The sequence below is a fragment of the Boleophthalmus pectinirostris genome, unplaced genomic scaffold (assembly GCF_026225935.1).
Source record: "Boleophthalmus pectinirostris isolate CB_2022bp ecotype Guang Dong unplaced genomic scaffold, ASM2622593v1 HiC_scaffold_17, whole genome shotgun sequence".
Lineage (NCBI taxonomy): Eukaryota > Metazoa > Chordata > Actinopteri > Gobiiformes > Gobiidae > Boleophthalmus > Boleophthalmus pectinirostris.
In genome coordinates this window covers 36,158,989-36,182,503 of record NW_026571115.1, presented here as the reverse complement: position 1 = coordinate 36,182,503, position 23,515 = coordinate 36,158,989, and the positions used below count along the sequence as shown (strand labels likewise).

General features: G+C 42.0%; 1 protein-coding gene across 2 annotated transcripts in view; it reads left to right on the top strand.

Annotated features, from left to right (window-relative positions):
* The window catches only part of LOC110158162 (potassium voltage-gated channel subfamily C member 1-like), a 133,277-nt gene that overhangs the window by 62,003 nt on the left and 47,759 nt on the right, over nt 1–23,515 (top strand). For both annotated transcript variants that reach the window (XM_055152464.1, XM_055152463.1), the window contains exon 4: nt 1,654–1,860. In XM_055152464.1, coding sequence (XP_055008439.1) covers nt 1,654–1,860 — 207 coding nt within the window. The remainder of the gene's footprint in view (nt 1–1,653; nt 1,861–23,515) is intronic.

The window sequence follows — 23,515 nt, the reverse complement described above, 5'->3', positions numbered from 1 at the left end:
TCCTGCACGGGTCTATTTTTGGAGACCGCCCGGACCCGTTAACATCCCACACGTTACTCGCCCGCGTCCGTTATAAATCGGGGTCAGCCCATTGGTCCAACAGCCCAAAAGACCAGGACTAAACCAGGACTAAACCAGGACTAAACCAGGACTGAACCTTCGCCGTGTCATTAGTGGATTATAAATAAATACACGCCGCAACTGCAGAGCCGATCGCCAGGACTACACCAGAACTGAAGCAGGACTACACCAGGACTAAACCAGGACTGGACCAGGACTGAACCGGGACTGGACCAGGACTTAACCAGGTCTAAACCACAATTTAACCAGGTTTAAATAGTCCTAAATGAGGATTAAAACAGGTCTAAACCAGGACTAAATCGGTCTCAGTCCCTGTCTTGTCTTGGTCTTGTCCCGGTTTGGTCCCGGTCTGGGCCTGGTCTGATCCCAATCCGATCCCGGTCTCAGTCCTGATCACCCGACAGTCCACGTGGACGTAACTCCGGGCCTGTCCTCACACTCAGTTCTGGTTCAGTCCTGGTTTAGACCTATTTAATACCTGGTTTAGTCCTGGTTTAAATCTGGTTTATTCCTGGTTCAGTCCTGGTTTAGACCTGTTTTATTTCTGGTTTAGGGCTGGGTTCAGTTCTGGTTCAGTCTTGGGTTCAGTCCTGGTTTAGACCTGTTTTAATCCTGGGTCAGTTCTGGTTCATCCTAGTTTAGTCCTGGTTCAGTCCTGATTTAGTCCTGGTTCAGTCCTGGTTTAGACCTGTTTTATTTCTGGTTTAGGGCTGGGTTCAGTTCTGGTTCAGTCTTGGGTTCAGTCCTGGTTTAGACCTGTTTTAGTCCTGGGTCAGTTCTGGTTCATCCTAGTTTAGTCCTGGTTTAGTCCTGGTTCAGTCCTGATTTAGTCCTGGTTTAGTCCTGGTTCAGTCCTGGTTCAGTCCTGGTTTAGACCTGTTTTAGACCTGTTTTATTTCTGGTTTAGGCCTGGGTTCAGTCCTGGTTCAGTCCTGGTTCAGTCCTGGTTTAGTCCTGGTTCAGTCCTGATTTAGTCCTGGTTTAGACCTGGTTTAGTCCTGGGTCAGTTCTGGTTCATCCTAGTTTAGTCCTGGTTTAGTCCTGGTTCAGTCCTGATTTAGTCCTGGTTTAGTCCTGGGTTCAGTCCTGGATCAGTCCCGGTTTAGACCTGTTTGAGTCCTAGGTTCAGTCCTGGGTTCAGTTCTGGTTCAGTCTTGGGTTTAGTCCTGGTTCAATCCTAGTTCAGTGCTGGTTTAGACCTGGTTTATTCCTGGTTCGGTCCTGTTGTAGTCCTGGTTCAGTTCTGGTTCATCCTAGTTTAGTCTTGGTTTAGTCCTGGTTCAGTCCTGGGTTAAGTCCTGGTTCAGTTATGGATTCAGTCTGAGATTCAGTCCTGGTTCAGTCCTGGATCAGTCCTGGATCAGTCCCAGTTTAGACCTGTTTTAGTCCTCGGTTCAGTCCTGGGTTCCATCCTGATTTAGTCCTGGTTTAGTCCGAGGTTTAGTCGAGGTTTAGTCTTGTTTTGGGGCCAGACAAACACTTTATTACATGACAGGATCCGTTACAGACTCTTAAAATAATAAAAATCCGTTCTTACATTCTTCTAAACATCTTCTCTCGTTGTCCCCGCAGACTCCAAACAGAACGGCGACGCGGCGAACGCGGCGCTCGCCAACGAGGACTGCCCCACCATCGACCAGGTGTTAGGGGACGAGCGCAGTCCTGCCACCGGGGGCCTGGGCTCCAACACCAGCCGCGAGCGCTACCCCCACGACCGCGCCTGCTTCCTGCTCAGCGCCGGCGAGTTCCAGCGCACCACCGACGGCAACGTCCGCAAAGGTACGTTTACCCCCCCCACCCCAGACGGCGGCCGGACGGGGGGCTCTGGAGCGACAGCGGCGTGGGCTCTCTGCATGCACGCAGCTGAGGGAAGGGCATCAGGCACATTTCACCGCACACGCACAACAACAAACAAACGTCACGGTCTCTGTCGGTCCTGCACTGATGCTAGAGATTTTTTTTTTTATCAATGAAAGGAGTTCGTAAAAGCTTAGTAAAGTTTAATCCGATGTTGCTGCCCCCTGGTGGAGCGCATGGCATTGGTGTAATAATATTTTTTTCTTGTCATGATCGACTTCCGTGTCAAATTTAATAATTTTTTTTTGCCCTCAGTCGTATTCCCTAATGCATTTTTGAGTCGTTTGGTGGCGCTGACGGGTCTTTTTATTTATTGTTGGAAAATGGAAATAGGCAAGTTTATTTGTACAGCACAACTCGTACACAAAGTGCTTTACAGAATAAGAAATACATTAAAATCATAATAAAAACTAATCAAAACATAAATAATCATGAAGATTAAAATTAAAAAAGAGAGACATAAATTGGAGAGAAGAGTGCGGAATGAAAACCTTTCAGTTATTTGCACAGTTAAACAGAAATGTTTAGAGTCTGGATTTAAACAGCGTCACAGAAGAGTCTGTCTCACATGTTCAGACTGTTCCAGGTTTTAGCTGCATGAACCTGAAACTCTGACTCCCCTTGTTTTAGTCGTGACTCTGGCACCAGCAGGAGTTGGTCCCTGAGCTCCTCAGAGTGTGAGATGTTCATATGACACTAACATGTCACAGATGGACACTTTGCTTTAAAGCTACAGGAGCCAGAGCAGAGACCTAGGACTGACTCGTACTTGTGGAGTCAAGCGTTCTGGATGTTCTGGATGTTCTGGATGTTCTGGATGTCTGCAGCTCTTGGAGAGACCAGTGAGCAGAACATCACAGTGTCTAATCTACTGGAGACAAACGCATGGATAAGTTTCTCCAAGTCTGATTTAGACAGTAAACCTTTGATTTTTGCTCTGTTTTTTAGATGGTAAAAGGCTGCAGATGTTATTGATTTGATGTGGCTGTTAAAGTTCAAGTCTGAGTCCATTATTACCCCTAGATTTCTTGCCTGATTTGAAGGTTTTAGAGAGAGAGACTGGAGGTGACTGCTGACACTGTCCCTTTGTTTCTGTGGACCAAACACTATGACTTCCGTCTTGTCAGAGTTTAGCTGGAGAAAGTTGTTTTGCATCCACACACTGATCTGTTGGATGCAGTGACCAAGTGACTCCACTGGTCCATAGTCTCCTGCTGCCAGAGAGACGTAGATCTGAGTGTCGTCTGCATAATTGTGGTAGGACACGTTATTGCTGCTTATTAACTGGCCTGTAGGGGGCAGCATGTAGAGATTGAACAACAGGGGGCCCAGGATTGACCCCTGAGGCACCCCACAGGTCAGGACCATGTGATCTGAGACACAGCTTCCAATTTCAACAAAATACTTCCTGTCTTCTAGATAGGATTTTTAAATGACGCAAATGTCCGGGTTTTCATGTCCGTTCATTGGGGGCATTAAACTGAGCGTCTCTTGTAGCGTCTGTACATCAGAAGGAGCGAGACACAGACAGTCGGTCAGTCTGCAACACGCCGAAACACAAATACACATTTAACCATGACTTGTACAAGAAATTCTCTGTCTCTGACAAGTGTGAGTCCATGTGCACAGGTTGAGAGGTGAGAGTCGCTGAATGTCGAGGCCCCACCCCTCACCGGGTTTTCACAAATGGAAATATGGTCACACTAGTTTAGGCGCTTGAGTTTGACGTCATGACTTCGTACTTCTTCGCTGATTTTGCGAACCGTCTAGTGCAGCGGTGTCAAACTCATTTTGTTCCGGGGGCTGTATCCCAAAGTGTCCGGATCAGAAAACTCATGTCATATAAACCCCAAAAATAACAATAATTTCAAATATTTGTGCAGAGAAACACAAATTTATTACAGAAATCTTTTTTAATTGATGAACTCTTTCTTTTACAAAATATTATAATATTATGAACAACCTGAAACTTTAAGAAAAACACAATTTCAACACAATGTTTTAACATGAACTTGTATGTAAATAGGAATAAGTGAATTTTTGTTGTAAAATCCTGCACTCGGCTCCACTTTTCTCATATTGGACATTTTTCTGATGAGGGTGTCACGGTCAACAGTCAAAACGATCGTCCTTTAAGAGCGTTTGGAAAGAGACAAGTCTTCATTTGTGCTGCTCTGGTGGGAGGGGCCACGTACAGAGACGCTGGAGACGCTGCTGTGATAAACACCGCAGAAAATTAACAAGATTTTAATAGAAAATATAATTAAAATATTTTAGTAGAAAATCAACCAAGGGCCAGATTAAAGGTCTTGGAGGGCCGGATCTGGCTCCAGGGCCGTATGTTTGACACCTGTGGTCCAGTGTATTCTGATTCCTGACCTAGTCCCTGGAGAGAAATGAAATTGAGTGGAGGCACTGGTTTGTCGAGTGAAATTGACTCAAATCATGATCAGACTTTCTTAATTCAAGTCGTCTTATCTTGGCTAGATTTAGTTTTTTGCAGTGTAAAAATTCAACCTTTAAAAACTGCTCAGTGTGTCAGCCAGTCAGCCACAAGAGCAGCCATCCACGACCAAAGCAAACGCAGAATTACACGTCAAACGAAATAACTTTGAGGATAAGACAAAAGGCAAAATTCAGCATAATCGCGACATTTAGTAACATGACAAAATACGTGTCTATGTTAGGATGGAAAAGCCGCGACTCTGATCAGACTTTTATCCTCGCTGCAGCTCCCGGTCGAGTGTTTTTTACGCCTCGTCTCCCTTAACACTCAAACCTCGAGACGATCCAACAGTTCTGCGCTCTCTCTCCCGCCGTGAAAGTGTTTAAAAATGTGCGGAAAATGTTGAAAGTTGAAGGTCGAGTCAAAGGTTCCAGTAACTCTTCTCGTGGGGGATGAGCAGCACTTTTTCCCACGGTTTTCTAATTGCTTTGCCAAAATGTTCCACAGTGTAAAACTTGTCTGTGTCCATGGAGACGTACAGATCTAATGTTTAAAGGTCAAATATTACACGTCATGGATTATTTTACGCTTTAAGTCGTGTTCTGACGCTGTGACCTCCTCAAAAACAGATATAGAGTTGTGTTTAGTTTCACTTACACATGTTTGAGTAACTGTACATTATTAGTTTAAAACTGCTCTGTTTCACCTTGTGAGGTCATGAAGTGGTAGTGGTTTCAAGTTAACAGCTCTTTTTATCTTTGGTTTAGTAGAGATGTTTGTGTTGATCCAAAGCAAACAGCAAAACAACAAAAGTTTTAAAGGGCCCATCTCCTGCAAAATCAACTTTTCAGATCTTTCTACCCTCTAACAGTGATGTGTGGCCTTGTATTTGTCGCCGAAGTGTTTTTAGATTGATTTGGCGTTTGTTTTTGTTTTTTTTTTTTAAACAAATTGCAGCGTAATTCTGACACCCTCCCACGTGACGACGAACTAAAGCTGCTACAACGATGACGCGGCAGATACGGGTTCAGCCTCATCATCAGAAGAGCCTCGAGTCAGAAAATCCATGTTCAGGTCGTGTTACAAATTGATACAAATGAAATTGTATTTCAAGTTTTAAATATTTTAAAAAGTAAATATTAAAAGTAATAAACATATTAAACCCTTAAAATACAGTAAAAATGTTTGAGGAAATAATGATTTGGGTGGAAATGTCTGTCTTAAGTGGAACAGGGTTAAGAATTGTCTGATTTTCTGGCAACAACTTGCAAAATGTTTCAATTTTATTTTAATTATTTTTCTTTTATTATAGCATTGGTGGGTTTGTAAACCAACAAATTAAGTCATGTTGGTCTTAGCTAATGCTGTTATGCATGATTATGCATTTTCCTGTCAATATCTCTAAAAATTTTGATGGTGCAGCCATTTTTAATCGGTAAACATCCAAAAGTTTACTAATTTTTCCCTGATATCCAGGGATTATTCCCTGTTGCTTTCATCAAATATATATTCAATTGTTCAAGAGAAATGTTGCCGACAAACCAAGAGAAGAGGTAATGATTTTCTGACTAGTGGGACCTTTCTGACTAGTGGGCTTTCTGACTAGTGGGCTTTCTGACTAGTGGGCTTTCTGATGATAAGGGTGTAACCGGCAGATTCACCTATGACGCATTTGACGTAGCAGAAAAACGCTTCACACCCGCCCCCCTCAGTTTATCTCCTAGTGTTTATTAAAACTTTACCAATCAGTAATGTTCAGTTGATGTGGACGCGGTGCTTGAGCTTCGTGCTTCTCAAAGTCCTCGTCCGACTCCGGGTCCAACACATGCGGCTGAACGCGCTGTATCTCCATGATGAATAAAAGTTTATTCCTGCCGCTATCAGGGTGCATGCCTGCCGTATCCGACTTACTTTGATCCCAAAGTGTCCGGATCAGAAAACTCATGTCATATAAACCCCAAAAATTTGTGCAGAGAAACACAAATCTATTACAGAAATCTTTTTTAATTGATGAACTCTTTCTTTTACAAAATATTATAATATGATGATCAACCTGAAACTTAAAGCTAAAATTTTATTTTTCTTAAAGAAAAACACAAAGTTTTAACATGAACTTGTCTGTAAATAGGAATAAATCCATTTTTGTTGTAAAATCCTGCACTCGGCTTCCACTTTTCTCATGTTGGACATTTTTCTGATGAGGGTGTCACGGTCAACAGTCAAAACGATCGTCCTTTAAGAGCGTTTGGAAAGAGACAAGTCTTCATTTGTGCTGCTCTGGTGGGAGGGGCCACGTACAGAGACGCTGGAGACGCTGCTGTGATAAACACCACAGAAAATTAACAAGATTTTAATAGGAAATATCTTTAAATATTTTAGTAGAAAATCAGCCGAGGGTCAGATTAAAGGTCTTGGAGGGCCGGATCTGGCCCCCGGGCCGTATGTTTGACGCCCATGGTCTAAACGAAAGACGCTTCCGACAAAATATCCGTCGTTTTTACCCGCAAGTGTTCTCGTGTGAACAGGCCCTCGGAGAAGAAATTAACCTAGAAGAACCTAAATGTGCCGCGTTTGTGTGTTTAAACGTGTGAATGACACAAAAAAACACAACTCCACGTCTGTTTGTGACGAGGAAACGACGTTAGAAAAACTCAGGTTCAAGTTTTACGCGTTATAATTTATGCGTACGTGACAGGGCAAAGCAAAAACACGAGCAGAAAAGTTCCTCGGATAAAGAACGGTGGCAGTTTACGTTCTTTCAAAACTTAAATTAAACAGGAAACTTTGATCATAATAATACAAATGTAAAGTTTCTAAAATCTTCTCTAGCATCAGTTCGAGACCTGATGAGACGTGACACACGCACACGCACACACACACACACACACACGCACACACACACACACACACACACACACACACACACACACGTTCTTTCATATGAACATTTTACTCTCGTTTTTCATTCACCCTCAAATATCGGTGTCATTCTAAAGTCTGATATTTGTGAGTTTAAGTCCCGCTCGTCGTCATGTCCGCTTCACTCTGCTCCCTCCTCGTGTGGGGAGTGTTTCCTGTTTTCTCTTTCAAAAGTCACGTCACGTAAAACTTCACCTGCTCAGTGTGAACCAGACATCTGTTCTTTCTCTCTCTCCTCCCATCCTCTCTTTTCTCTCTCTCTGCTTGTTCTGTCGTCTCTCTCTCTTTCTTTCTTTCTCCCTCCTCCAGTCTCTCTTCTCTTTCTTTCTCTTCTCTCTCTCCTCCAATCTCTCTTTTCTCTCTCTCTCCTTGTTCTGTCGTCTCTCTCTCTTTCTTTCTCCCCTCTCTGTCCTTTCTCTCTCTCCCTCCTCCAGTCTCTCTTCTCTTCCTCCTTTGTTTTCTCTCTGTCCCTCCTCTCTCCCTCTTATGTCCTCTCTCTCTCTCTTGGTCTCTCTCTCTCTCTCTCTCTCTCCTCTCTCCTCCCTCCTCTGTCCTCTTTCTTTCTCCTCTGTCTCCCTCCTCTGTCCTCCCTCCATTTCTCTCTCTCTCTCTCTTTCTCTCCCACCTCCATCCTCTCTCGTTCTCTCTCCCTCCTCTGTCCTCTCAACCTGTCTCTCTCCGTCCTCGCTCCTCCTCCTCTCTCTCTCTCTCTCTCTCTCCTCTGTTCTTGCTCCTGTCCTCTCTCTCATTCTCTCCCTCTCTCTCTTTCTCTCTCCGTCCTCCATCCTCCCTCTCTCTCTCTCTCTCCCCTCTGCCCCCTAGTTCTCTCTCTTCTCTGTCCCCTCAACCTGTCTCTCTCCATCCTCTCTCTGTTCTCTCCTCTCTCTCCCCCCCTTTCTCTCTCTCTCCGTCCTCTCTCCCTTCTCTGTCCCCTCTCTCTTTCTCTCTCTCTCCCTCCTCTGACTCTCTCTCCTTCCTAAATCCTCTTCTCTCTCCCCTCTGTCCTCTCTCTCTCTCTCTCTGTCTCTCTCCTCCTCCATCCTCCCTCTCTTTCCCCTCTGCCCCCCTATTTCTCTCCCTCCTCTGTCCTCTCTTCTTCCTTTGTCCTTCCTCTCTCTCTCTCTCTCTCTCTCTCTCTCTCTCTCTCTTTCTCTCTCTCTCCCTCCTAAATCTTCTCCTCTCTCTCCTCTGTCCTCTCTTTCTCCTCTGTCCTCCCTCTCTCTCTTCTCTCTCCATCCTCTCTCTCTCTTACTCCTTTATCATCGCTCTCTCCTTCGTCCTTCCTCTCTCTCTCCCTTCTCTGTCATCTCTTTCTCTCTCTCTCCCTCTCCTTCCTCTCTTTCTCTCTCTTCTGTCCTCTCTCTCTCCTCCATCATCTCTCTCTCCCTCTGTCCTCTCTGTCTCTCTCTCTCTTTCTCTCCCTCCTTCTCTGTCCTCTCTCTCTCTCCTTCCTTTCTCTCTCCCCTGTCCTCTATCTCTCTCTCCCTTCTCTGCGCTCTTTCTTTCCTCCTCTGTCCTCTCTCTTTCTCTCCCTCCTCTTTCTCTCTCCCTCCTCCATCCTCCCTCTCTCTCTCCTTCCCCTCTGCCCCCCATTTTCTCTCCCACCTCCGTCCTCTCTCTCTTTCTCTCTCTCTCTGCCTCCTCTGACTCTCTCTTCTTCCTTTGTCCTTCCTCTCTCCCTCCTAAATCCTCTCCTCTCTCTCTCCTCTGTCCATTCTCTCTCTCTCTCTCTTACTCCTTTGTCATCGCTCTCTCCTTCATCCTTCCTTTCTCTCGCCGTTCTCTGTCTTCTCTCTCTATACCCCCTCTGTCCTCTCCGTCCTCTCTCTCTCTTTTTCTCTCTCCTGTCCTCCCCCTCTCTCTCCCTCTTTCTCTCTCACTCCTTTGTTCTCTATCCCTCCTCTGTCCTCTCTCTCCCTCTTTCTCTTCTGTCCTCTCCGTCCTCTCTCTTTCCCTCTACCTCTCCTCTGTCCCCTCTCTCTCTTTCCTCTGTCCTCCGTTCTCTCTCTCCTCCCTCTCTCTTTCTCTCCCTCTCTCTCTCTTCTGTCCTCTCTCTCTCTTCTGTCCTCTCTCTTTCTCTCCCTCCCTTTCTCTCTCCCTCTCTCTCTCTCTTCCCTCTGTTTGGCTCTGTGCTGCAGAGTTACTGCAGAGGCTGCCGCAGACCTCCTCATTACGTTCTCCAGCCCTCCTCCTCCTCCTCCTCTCTCCTTCTTCTTCCTCCTCTCTTCTTCTCTCTCTCTTTACCTTTGCTCCTCTGGGTGGCATCAGCAGATCTTCCTCTTCACGCTGTTCCCACATTAAACCATTTTGCACAAAACTGTTTCAGAAAATAGTTTTAGGAATCCCCGAGCTCTGTCCTCACACAACCCCGTCCAAGACTTCACTCTCCTCTCTCTGTTTTCACGCGTTCTGTCGTTTCATTTAAGAAAAACTCATCTCAGCCTGCAGCATTTTTCCGCACTATGACCCAGCGACCTCGGCGAGCTCGGGCGACCCTTGACTTTTACACCCGAGTCCGTTCGTAATGCCGCAGTATGGATTTTTACAGGACTTGGGTTTGACAAAGCCACAGCAAATTAAACAAAAACGGCCTCTGAGGAACCTGAAGCCGTCCCTCCGTTTGACGAGCGCTTTTCTCTTTTGTAAGATCCGCGCTGAGTCGACACTTCTGAAAAAAACAAGTCCCGCTTCCAGTCTGACAGTGGCCACGTTTACATGACGCTTTTTAATTCTGAATTAAACAGTTTGGAATTGAAATATCCTCCAAATATCCTTTACATGGAAATGATAATTCTGAATTGAGGTTTACATGAAAAACTTGTTAAATCGTCTTTATTTAATTCCGCTCCAGCTTTTTTGGGTCCATGCACCTTTCGCTCTTTTCAATTTCCATTAACAATGAAAAACAAAAAAATGGGAAAACAGTTTGTTATTTAATTATTCCGTTTTGGTGTCAAACAATAAAACAGATTTCAAACTCTATTTCCAATATTTAATGAATATTTAATATTTAATAAAAATTTATTTCAAATAACACAAATCAAAAAATAGCCTTGATACCTATTTCAGTTTTGATATTTTATCCCGTACGTCTGGCAGACCGTTCCCCCTCCCGTACGTCGTTAGACCGTTCCCCCTCCAGTACGTCGTGTAGACCGTTCCCCCTCCCGTACGTTCTGTAGACCGTTCCCCCCTCCCGTACGTCGTGTAGACCGTTCCCCCTCCCGTACGTCGTGTAGACCATTCCCCCTCCCGTACGTCGTGTAGACCGTATTCCCCCTCCCGTACGTCGTGTAGACCGTCCCCCCTCCCGTACGTCGTGTAGACCGTCCCCCTCCCGTACGTCGTGTAGACCGCCCCCTCCCATACGTCGTGTAGACCGTTCCCCCTCCCGTATGTCGTTTAGACCGTTCCCCCTCCCGTATGTCGTTTAGAGTGTTCCCCCTCCCGTACGTCATGTAGACCGTTCCCCCTCCCGTACATCATGTAGACCGTTCCCCCTCCCGTACGTCGTGTAGAGACCGTTCCCCCTCCCGTACGTTGTGTAGACCGTTCCCCCTCCCATATGTCGTTTAGACCATTCCCCCCTCTCGTACGTCGCACGGAATGTCCCCCCCCTCCCGTACGTCGTGTGGACCAAACCCCCTTCCTGTACGTTGTGGAGACCAACCCCCATACGTCACGTGGACTGTACCCCCCTGCCGTACGTCGTGCAGACCGCCCCCCCCCCATACGCTGCACGGACCATCCACCACTCCTCAGCCCATACGCAGTCTTCCGCAAAAAAGCTGGGGACAACTGTTATAGACAATTCCGTTCCACTTCTCAGAGTTTGATAGAGCTTAAGAAACCGAACGTCCCCATCTTGCGGGATTTGCGGGCTGGAGCGGGACAAACTATTGCAAATGCGGGCGAGAGCAGGACTGAAAACTACAATTCTTTGTGGGAGCTGGACTGCATAGTGCAGGTGCGGGCGGGAAATTCTGTCTGGCGCAGACCTCTACCGGACATGTCCCACCGGGAGGAGGCTCCGGGGAAGAAATTAATTTGGCTTTAAAATCGGAATAAACCACCCATTTAATTTGGAAATAAGTTTAATACTGAAAAAGTTTAATACCAAATAATCATCAGAAATTAAGTGTTTACATGGTCTTTTAAAGGAGAATTATTTTTTATTCCAAATTAATTTATTTTTAATTGGAATTAAAGCTCTCATGTATACGTGGCAATTATGAGGAAAAATAAGGATATGTATCGGTTTTAGGAGCACATATCCAAGTTTGAAAAAAAAAAAATCGTATCTGTGTCGCTCAAACTGTCATTAAAAGATCCGAAAAAAATCACATTTGGGTCACTTCAGGCTCCAAGTCGATTTTAATCATGAGTTATGTCAAGTTTACATCGAAAAGTCCCTAAAATGAACCAAAAACCTGGACTCTAGTGCGCCCCCTGTGGGTCATAGTGCTGTTCAGTGTTGCGGGCTTAGTCATACGTATCACACATTTCTTTTCAGTACACAACACACACACACACTCCCATCACACAATCAACACACAACAACAAAACAAGTCATACAAATCAGCTGAAGCCAACAGAGACCTTGGATATTTCTTCAAATGTCGCTTTGTATTTTCTTTAAAATAATTTTTCTATTTGACTTTTGATCTTTTCCGCTTAAAGTTTCCCGCAGATTTAAGATCAGACGAAAAGTTCACGATAAAACTTTTGTCTTTTATTGGACACAAACAAAATTAAAGGTCGTGAAAGAAAAACCTGTTTTGAAGTGAAAACTGGTGATTTGAAGAAATGTCCGCGGGTCATGTTCACCTGTTAGTACTCGAGTATTTTAAGCGCACACACACACACACACATGAGTACGAGGACGTGCTGCTGTTCCAGGGGCATGTCCATGAGCTTCATGTCCAGTGTGCGTGAGCGAGTGAGCGAGTGTGAGCGTGTGAGTGTGTGCGGTGGGACGTGAGAAAGGTCAGAGTTCAGAGGTGACGCAGGGTCGCCTTGTCTCGTGTCTTCTGCTCTTATTACTGTTTTCTCCTCAGGTGTAAACAGTTTGTGGGTCAGTGTCGCATCAACATGTCTCTGTCTGTCCTCTGTCCTCTGTCCACGTGTGTCCTCTGTCCACGTGTGTCCTCTGTCCATGTGTGTCCTCTGTCCTTTGTTCTCATGTGTATTCTGTCCATGTGTGTCCTGTGTCTTTGTGTGTCCTCTGTCCTCATGTGTCTTCTGTCCTCTGTGAGTGTGTGTGTCCTCTGTCTTCTGTCCATGTGGGTCCTCTGTCCTCTTCTGTGAGTGTGTGTGTCCTGTCTCCTGTCCTCTGTCCTCATGTGTGTCTTCTGTCTTCTGTGAGTGTGTGTGTCCTCGTGTCCTCATGTGTCTTCTGTCCTCTGTCCTTTGTCCTCATGTGTCTTCTGTCCTCTGTGAGTGTGTCCTCTGTCCTCTGTCCTCTGTCCTCATGTCTTCTGTCCTCATGTGTCTTCTGTCCTCTGTCCTTTGTCCTCATGTGTCTTCTGTCCTCTGAGTGTGTCCTCTGTCCTCTGTCCTTTGTCCTCATGTGTCTTCTGTCCTCTGTGAGTGTGTCCTCTGTCCTCTGTCCTTTGTCCTCATGTGTCTTCTGTCCTGGCTGAGTGTGTCCTCGTGTCCTCTGTCTTCTGTCCTCTGTGAGTGTGTCTGTCCTCTGTCCTCTGTCCTCGTGTCTTCTGTCCTCGTGTCTTCTGTCCTCGTGTCCTCGTGTCTTCTGTCCTCGTGTCCTCGTGTCTTCTGTCCTCTGTAAGTGTGTCTTCTGTCCTCTGTCCTTTGTCCTCATGTGTCTTCTGTCCTCTGTGAGTGTGTGTGTCCTCTGCAGTGGTGGAAGAAGTACGATGTTTTATTACTTAAGTAAAAGTACAAATACAAAAGCAAAGAAAACTTAAAAATGCACTTCTACTACTACTATACTAAAATACTACTATTACTACTATTACTACTACTACTATTGATAATAATAATGAACTAAGGTATTGTTGTAATTATTGTAATTAACAGTAGAGACAGTAAGTATTAGTTATTGTTGTCGTAATAATAATAATAATAATAATAATAATAATAATAATAATAATAAATAAATAAATAAAAGGAAATGCCTAAAAGATAATGAAAGGAAATGATGGTGAAAATAATATTAGTTTAAGAATAGTGACTAAAAATGTGGTCAATATTCAAATCACAATTATTCAAACGATTATTTTTTTAATTACACATTGTATTTATTTAGGATTTCTCTCACTCTCAAAAAAAACTTTGTTATTGATAATTTATGCAAAACGTTCAAACTGAAAATAAATATAGGCGATAAATCTGAACCTTAGAGCAGTTTTGCGACGTGTAAAACAAAAAATGAATCAACTGAATGAATAAACTTTGAACATGAAAAAAGGCAGAAAAACATAAATGTGTCCTAAAATAAACTCTATATGCAGTAGGAGTGTAACGATCTCCAAGTCTCATGATACGATATCGTCACAGTATGAACCTCATGGTTCGATATTTATTGTGATATCGAAAGCTCACGATATTACAGTATTATACATAATAACAAGACTGACATAAAATAGACATTACTGAAAATCAGATACTAATCGATCCCAAAACCAAAGAAACCATCTGAAGACGTGTCAAAACTAAAAAAATATGACTTAAACAGAACTTTAATCTTACAGCTTTATTTAAACTCACATAAAACCAAAAGGTCATGATCATTTTGTGTTGAAAATTCCATTATAATGTCTAAAAAAATTATTTATGTACCTTTTTTTCCTGCACTCATAAAAGATGAGTTTTGTTGGGGGTGTTTTTTTTTTTTATTATTGTTTTCTGTAAATAGTTCTGCCGTCTTGTTTTCTGTTTTATATGTTAACAGGGTTTGGGTAAAACAAGTGTTAAACTTCAGCCTAAACCTCTTTTGGTCTGTAGAGTAACTTTAGTGATAAGAATAAAATGCATCATTTAAATCATAGTAATACAATGTAAGATTATGTTAATGGACCAAAGAAAATAAACTAACAAAAAAATGTGCTTTATTATCATAAGACGACTTGAATTAAGAACATTTGAATTAAGAATTAAGAAAGTTTGATCATGATTTGAGTAAATTTCACTTAAAGTAAAATGATCTGCCAGTGGAACAAGACTTTTTGTTGTTAAAATATGAAAATACAACTTGCTACAAAAATTAAAATAAGAAAAACAACAACCTTTTGCACTAAAATAAAAAACAAAACCTGCCGAGGGACTGAAGATGGAAATGAGCCACGTTGGCTATAATCTTTACATATTTACATTTTTAATGTTCATTAACATGTGCTGTCCCTTTACAAATAAAATAAGAAATAAGAAAATCGAATGTTGCTTATTCCATTGGTCAATAATTTCACTTGTCAAGTTGAATTCGACTCAAATAAAGTCAAATATTCTTAATTTAATTCATTTGAACTTAACTAGATCTTGTTTTTTTTCCAGAGAGAAGCACACACAGGCTGAGAGTCCCGAGTCGGTTTGTCAAAAGTATCGAAAATCAGACACTAATCGATGCCAAAACCAAACCAAAACATATCTCCAGTATCGTTACACCCCTGATATCCAGCTGTTCTACAATCTCTATACTAAAAATAAAATAAATGCACTTATTTATATAAAAAACATCCCAAAATAAACTAGTTTCCACTCGACTGTAAGAGTTTGGAGATAGTTTGACATACAAATAAACAAGATCAAGATCAAAATTCGGTTAATTGCACAGCCTTACTTTTTACTTTTGTACTTTGTTCTTCTCCACCACTGCTCCTCTGTGTCCTCTGTCCATGTCTGTGTGTCCTCTGTCCATGTCTGTGTGTCCCTCTGTCCATGTCTGTGTGTCCTCTGTCCATGTCTGTGTGTCCCCTGTCCATGTCTGTGTGTCCTCTGTCCATGTCTGTGTGTCCTCTGTCCATGTCTGTGTGTCCCTGTCCATGTCTGTGTGTCCTCTGTCCATGTCTGTGTCCTCTGTCTCATGTCTGTGTGTCCTCTGTCCCTGTGTGTCCTCTGTCCATGTCTGTGTGTCCTCTGTCCATGTCTGTGTCCTCTGTCCATGTCTGTGTGTCCTCTGTGTGTCCTCTGTCCATGTCTGTGTGTCCTCTGTCCATGTCTGTGTGTCCCCTGTGTGTCCTCTGTCCATGTCTGTGTGTCCTCTGTCCATGTCTGTGTGTCCTCTGTGTCATGTCTGTGTGTCTGTCCTGTCTGTGTCCCCTGTCCATGTCTGTGTGTGTCCTCTGTCCATGTCTGTGTGTGTCCTCTGTGTGTCCTCTGTGTGTCCCCTGTCCATGTCTGTGTGTCCTCTGTCCATGTCTGTGTGTCCTCTGTCCATGTCTGTGTGTCCCCTGTGTGTCCTCTGTGTGTCCTCTCTCGTCTCTCTTTGTCCTCTGTCTGTTTTTCTGTCCACACTTGGGTACATCGTGTGTCCCCTCCTGTCCTTTTTTACTCACGTGTCTTCTGTGTGTCCGTCCGTTCATGTCTTAACGTGTCTCTCCTCTGTGTCTGTCTCTTGTCTGTCCTCTGTGTGCGTCTGCGTGGCTGTGTGTTTGTTTGTTTGTGCGTCCGTCTGTTTGTTTGTTTGTTTGTTTGTTTGTTTGTTCGTTCAGCTGTCTTCCCCTCCTCTTGCTCCTCCTCTTCCTCTTTCTCCTCCTCTCACCCGGTGTCCTCTCACTCGGGTACTTATCGCTACGGGCCGCGCTGAGCCGCCGCGCCCGGGCCGCTCCCTGGAAGCACAGCGCCCCCTGTAGACCGCAGCCCCCTCGTGCTTCCAGGGACACAGCGCCGCGCGTGTGGACTCGAAAAAAAAAAAAACGAAACTCGAAAAAAACGACCGCTAGAGGTGGGTAGGGTAGCTGCAGCCAAAAATAACAAACAATTAACGAATAATAACAAATAACTATGCAAACGTTTTTAATTTTACGAACGGTGCTTCCTCTCATTTAGCTCAGAATATTTTTATAAACTCAGAGCTTTCAGAAACTGCTATGGCCTATTTAACGCAGAAATAACACGTACAGGGAATTATTTATTATTATTTTATTTATTTTTATTCATTATTCATTCACTGGGACGTCGTTACAGAAAAGGATTAGTTTGTTTTATCAAAAGACGGGAATAATTAAAGCTGGTCCAATATCAATTTTAAGGTAAGCGCCTCAAAAAAACAAAATCTCGTCAAGTTAAGATGAACTGAGTTAAGAAAGTTTGATCATAATTTGAGTAAATTTCACTTGACGAGTAAAATTTGGAGCCAAAATATGAAAATACATCGTCATTCTACATTGTTAAAACAAGAAAAATAACAACTTTGTGCGCTTGTGCTGTCTAAAAAATGAGCATTATTATCATTCACTGCAAAAAACTAAATCTAGTCAAGTTAAAATGACTTGAATTAAGAAAGTTTGATCAGGATTTGAGTAAACTGAGTAAAATTTCACTTGAAAAGTAAAATTCTTTGCCAGTAGAAAAAGACTTTTGTAGTTAAAATATGAAAATACATCTTGCTGCACTTAAAATAAGAAACAAAATTGACTGTTGCTTCTTCCATTGGCAGAAAATTTCACTTGTCAAGTTGAATTGACTTAAATAAAGTCAAATATTCTTAATTTAAATCATTTTAACTTAAACAGACGTAGTTTTTTTTTTTCTTCCAATGCTGAGTTGGGTTGTCAAAATTATCAAAAATCAGACACTAATCGATACCAAAACCAAACAAAAAACATTTGAAAACTTACTGATACTAAATAATATGACTTAAATAGAACAACCAGTCTCACAGCTTTAGTAAAGCTCAGATAAAACCAGAAGGTAATGATTATTTTGTGTTGAAAATTCCATTATACTGTTAAAAAAATTAGCATTATTATGATTCACTGCAACAAACAGCATCTAGTCAAGTTAAGACGATTTGAATTAAGAAAATTTGATCATGATTTGAGTAAACAGAGTAAAATTTCACTTGACAAGTAAAGTTCTCCACCAAAATATGAAAATACATCTTCATTCTACATTCTTAAGATAAGAAAAATTCTTTTTTTTTGCACTTATACTGTCAAAAAAATTTGTCTTATTATTATTCACTGCAAAAAACAAAATCTAGTCAAGTTAAGACGACTTGAATTAAGAAAATTTTATCATGATTTGAGTAAACTGAGTAAATTTCTGCAGGTGGAACAAGACTTTTTGTATTTAAAATAAAATAAATACATCTTGCTGCACTTAAAATAAAAAAAACAACAACTTTTTGCACTTAAAAATAAGAAACAAAATTGAATGTTGCTTATTCCGTTTACTTGTCAAGATGAATCGACTCAAATAAAGTAAAATGTTCTAAATTTAAGTCATTTTAACTTAACTAGATATATTTTTTTCTCCAGTGCAGAGTAGGATTGTCAAAAGTATTAAAAATCAGACACTAATCGATCCCAAAACCAAACAAAAACATCTTAAGACGTGTCAATACTAAAAAATATTATTAAAACTCACATAAGACCATGAAGTAATGATTATTTTGTGTTGAAATGCCATCATATTGTCTAAATAATTTGTATTATTATCATTGTGGTATCGAAATTTCTATCGAGTGTCGAGCCGATTCCTTACGACTGACATTGAGTTTGCAATTTTAGACTTGTTGTAAAACTAGTGCAAAAAATAATAATAATACTTAGTGCCAAATATCAGCTAAATTTTCATCATTGGCCCAGTCCTCTGACACGATCGATACTGTCTGTACTGGAGAGGAAATATCGCTCGTTCGAAGCCATAAATACAGTTGTGTGTGGTGAAGTCCACAGACACACAGGGTCATTACTCTTCCCTCTCCCCGGACACGGCTCAGTCCTCTGGGGCGGGGGACCGGGTCAGATCAGGGTCAGTCCCGGAGGAGCGGCCCCAGAACTGCTCCCCCGGGCCCCGCACTCACTCTCCCCGGTGTTACTCCTGATTACAGCTCACAGCAGAAGAAACATCACTGAGCACATTTCTCACCGGCGCCTCGTCAGTCCAGGGATTCAGAAAGGCTCGAGAGATGAAATACTTTGATATTGGGGCCTTTTGTAGAGTCCTGCGCGGGTCTATTTTTGGAGACCCACACCCGCCCGGACCCGTTAACAGTTCACCTGTTACCCGCCCGTGGTCATCCCCCCCAATAGTCCAGGACTAAACCAGGACTCAACTAAAAATAGTGACTCAAGTCTGACTTGGGTCCAAGTCACGGCTTACAAGTCCCCGAGAACAGACTCGATACTCGATACTGATTTCGATGCCACAATGACAGTAAAAAAAATAAAAGACAATTGATTTTAGATTCAAATTTTCAGCATGAAATAGTAATACTTTCTTTTTTATTCCCATGTGGCCTTAAGTCTGTGTAATCCCTCAGTGGTCCAGGTCTAAACCAGGTCTAATCCAGGTCTAAACCAGGTCTAAAACAGGTCTAAAACACGTCTAAAACAGGCCTACACCAGGTCTAAACCAGGTCTAAACCAGGTCTAAACCAGGTCTAAAACAGGTCTAAACCACGTCTACACCAGGTCTACACCAGGTCTAAACCAGGCCTACACCAGGTCTAAACCAGGTCTAAACCAGGTCTAAAACAGGCCTACACCAGGTCTAAACCAGGTCTAAACAGGTCTAAACCAGGTCTAAAACCAGGCCTAACCAGGTCTAAACCAGGTCTAAACCAGGTCTAAACCAGGTCTAAACCAGGTCTACACCAGGTCTAAACCAGGTCTACACCAGGTCTACACCAGGTCTAAAACAGGTCTAAAACTGTTTTAAACCAGGTCTAAACCAGGTCTAAAACAGGTCTAAACCAGGTCTACACCAGGTCTAAACCAGGTCTAAACCAGGTCTAAAACTGTTTTAAACCAGGTCTAAACCAGGTCTAAACCAGGTCTAAACCAGGTCTACACCAGGTCTAAAACAGGTCTACACCAGGTCTAAACCAGGTCTACACCAGGTCTAAACCAGGTCTACACCAGGTCTAAACCAAGTCTAAACCAGGTCTAAACCAGGTCCATGGGTGTATTAGTCTATGTCAGACATGCCAAACTCAGGCCCGGGGGTCAAATTTGGCCCGCGATATAATTATATTTGGCCCACGAGATCGTATCAAATCTGTATTAGAGCTGCACACCCACTACAGATCAGCTATAGAGACATTATTTATTTAAAATTTTAGATTAGGGACACAGATAAATAACTGGTTAATAGTAAAATTCATAATAAGTGTTTAATTACATCTTTATAAAGTACTTTTAATGCATTTTTTGTGAGTATTAACCCATTAACTATTTCCTTCCCATTAAAGTAGTGAAGTTCACAATCGATGTTTTTGTGCAGACACTGAAATATTAATAAACATTAATAAGTGTTTAATTAATACCAACTAATAACTAAGTAACAGCTAATTAGCAAACCAATTACCACTTAGTTAATAATTAATATGTGGTTCCTAAACTAAAGTATTAACAAACTTTGTTTTTATTTTATATTCTGCTTCTTCTGGATTCAAAGATTTATTTTAATAAGAAAATCATCAATCATTCTAAAGACATTCAGGAAACTATTTTTGGAATTGATACCTGCGAAAAATGTAGTTTCAGTTCAAGTTTTAGTATCGATTAGAATCAAATTTTCAATATTTCTGACAAACCTAATGCAAATGTGAACAAATCTTGATTATAATGCAATACTTTCTTAATAGGAATGAAGTAAATACTGAATAATCTGAATAATAATTAAATAAATATGCCGTTTTAACACATATAGTTAAATTCTTCTTAAAATATAAAGACCAGCGCAGTGTTTTTTTTAGAGTGAACATTTATTAATATTCTTTTAATTTAAAAAAACGTCCCAACAAACACAAATTTTTCTTAATTTTTACCAATAATTTGAGTTTCTTCTAGAAGCTTCTATCACAGCTTATTTTCTTCATTTGGTTTAGTTTTTAAGTTTCGTGTTCAAGAGTCGAACTTTATTTAAGGTGATTTCAAATGATTGGTGAGATTAAGTTACTTCTACCCACCTCAGTTTCACAAAAACGGCAAAAAAAAAAACAAAAAAACAAACTCAAATTGGCGTCAAATTCTGAAAAATTCTCTTTTACTTTTCCAACCCCGACTGAGTTGTTTGTTGACAAGTCTCCGAGTGAAAGTCCCCCGTGCTCTGGTTGGCTTGTTCCTCCGCCACTCGAGTGAGAGCTGGTTGCTGATTGGTTAGTTTTGTAATTGCCCCGCCCCCCCCCCTCCTCTGGAACTGAGCTCGGGTCAGATCTTGCAGCACGGCCCGCGGAGAAAACGCACGGCGGATCTGAAACGCATCGATGTGGTTTTGTTTTTCGCAAAGATGCAGCAAAGGTGACGTGTAAATAAAATTAAAATTATGTTCTATCTTTATATTAAAAAAAAAGTAACACAACCAAAAGATTTACACTTCCGGTCGACAGTTTGGACACCTTATTCAGAGTTTTTTCTTTATGTTTATTCCTTTATGTTGTCCTGAAGACATTAATATATGAAGCGAGATGTGTGGATTCATTTGGAACAGGCTCTTTTCACGCTCACGTCACAAACCCGGAAGTGTTGACAACTTTTGGTTTAGTTCCCGACACTGGGCTCACCGACCGACTCTGATAAAAAACCCACTGAAGTCGCGGTAAACAGGGACGGTTCTTGGGAATCTGACTGGTCCCTGAAGTGCTCCTGTTCTGTCAATCAACTGACGGGAAGAACAACAACGAGACTTTAGTGATCGCCGATGCAATTCCAGTAGAGCTATTGTGTCAAAACAGCTTAAAGGTTGTATGGAGGATTTTCTGAGGGAAGAGAAATACAGTGACAGTCCTTTTTTCAAATGTTGTGCATGTGTGACACCATCTTCCTCCTCCACAGCTCCTCAGTAGAAACATCTCCTCCCGCCTCTTTACTCTAGAAATCAGCCAGTGCGCGTTCAGAATTACCGTTGAAGTTTCCTGTCTAGAAATAATTTAGCGAGCGACGCATCAGTTTTTAGACCCTTTGTCCGCTTCATTCACGCAATCGCTGGAAGAGATCTCCAAGAATCACTTCAGTCTGGCTTCGCTCCTTTTCCTCTTCTCTTCTTCTTTGAGCGACCTCAAAAACGGACTTTCTTTGGCGGCGAACCGGTCGTGGATTCTCGTCCGACATCGCGACAAACTTTGTGCGAAATGCGAGGAAGCGACAGTTTGAAAAAGCCTCTAAGAACCGCCGCGTAAACCACGTAATCCCCGCACGCCGGCGAATCAGTTACACTAGAAACGTAGGGAGTTTGATTGACGACCTAACAGCTAATAGGAAATGAGGCAGCCTCGTTTTCTATTGGCTGATGTTTATCTGGCCTCAACGCGTCCACAGTTGATAGATTTTCATTCTTTTTTTTTTTTGGTCATCATAATTACAAAGCTGCTGCGTCTCTGTAATGGTATTTTAAACTTTCATTGACAATTTGAAACAAAAAAAAATCCTCCATACAACCTTTAATGGGAGAAGAAACAGACCAATGGAGGTTTTTTTTTTACTGTCTATGCTTGCATTTTCACCGAACTGAACTGAATCATTTGTGTTGCTTGGACGTTCCCTGTATTTGGGCCCTGAATGTGACATGTGGCCCTTTAAAAATCCTAGAACCTCCACTGGTCATAAAATGAAGACCATACTAGGGCTGGGTATCATTAAGAAGTTGCCGATACGATACATATCTCGATACAGTGCACTTTCGATTCGATATATTTCAAATCGATTCGATACAGTTCAATAAAAAATAAAGACTAAATCATGGCTACGATACTAAAAGTCTTTGTTAAACCACTTCTTGTGCAAAATTCATATGAAACGCAAACATTTTAATCATCAAAACAGTCAAAATGTCAAATGTGTCGCATAAATGAGTTTCCTTTCACTCCACAAGCAACAAAACTGTAGCTCTGTGACAAAATAATTTAGTAAAACACACGTAAAAATACCCTTGGTGATATATCGATACAGTAGCCCACGATATCGATACTGTATCATCACATTAAACAATACGATATATCGATATTCCGATATTTTTGCACACCCCTAGACCATACCATACCAACTTAATTTATAAAGCACTTTAAAAACTTTAAAGCTGTACACACACACAGGACAGACAAGGACAATCACAGTAAAAGAAAATACACAAAACAAACACAATACAACTATTAAAAACATAGAAAACAATAAGATACTCAACAACAAGAAATGTACGTGTAACTTGGTTTAAAAGCCAGTGAAAAAAGATGCGTTTTTAGCAGCGATTTAACAACAAGTACAGGTTCGGCCGGCCTAATCTCTAATGGTGACAGGTCCCCATGAAGCTTACGTTTAGTTTTCAGGACGGTGAGCTGGAGCTGATCTGCTGACCTGAGAGCGAGAGAGAAGGAGTGTAAGGGTGGATCAGATCAGCGAGGTAACACTTAAAGGTTGTATAGAGGATTTTTTTTAAGGGAAGAGAAATACAGCGACAGTCCTTGTGCGCGTTCAGAATTACTGTTGAAGTTTCCTGTCTAGAGGTAATTTAGTGACCGACGCGTCAGTTTTTAGACCCTTTGTCTGTTTCAGTCGCGCCATCGGTGGAAGGAATCTCCAAGAATCACCTCAGTTTGTCTTCGCTCCTTTTCTCCTTCTCTCTTCTTTCAGCGACCTCAAAAACGGACTTTCTTTTGCGGCGAACCGGTCGTGGATTCTCGTCCGCCGTCGCGACAAACTTTGTGCGAAATGCGAGGAAACTACAGTTTGAAAAAGCCTCTAAGAACCGCTGCGTAAACCACATAATCCCCGCGCGCCGACGACTCAGTTACACTAGGGAGTTTGATTGACGACCCAACAGCCAATAGAAAATGAGGGAGCCTCGTTTTCTATTGGCTGATGTTTATCTGTCCTCACTACGTCCACAGTTGATAGATTTTCATTCTTTTTTTTTTTGGTCATTATAATTACAAAGCTGCTGCGTCTCTGTAATGGTATTTTAAACTTTCATTGACAATGTGAAACAAAAAAAAAATCCTTCATACAACCTTTAAAAGTAAATAAAATTGACTCTAAAAGACACTGGGAGCCAATGGACTGACAAGAATCATCTGGAATTTGGCGCCTCCTC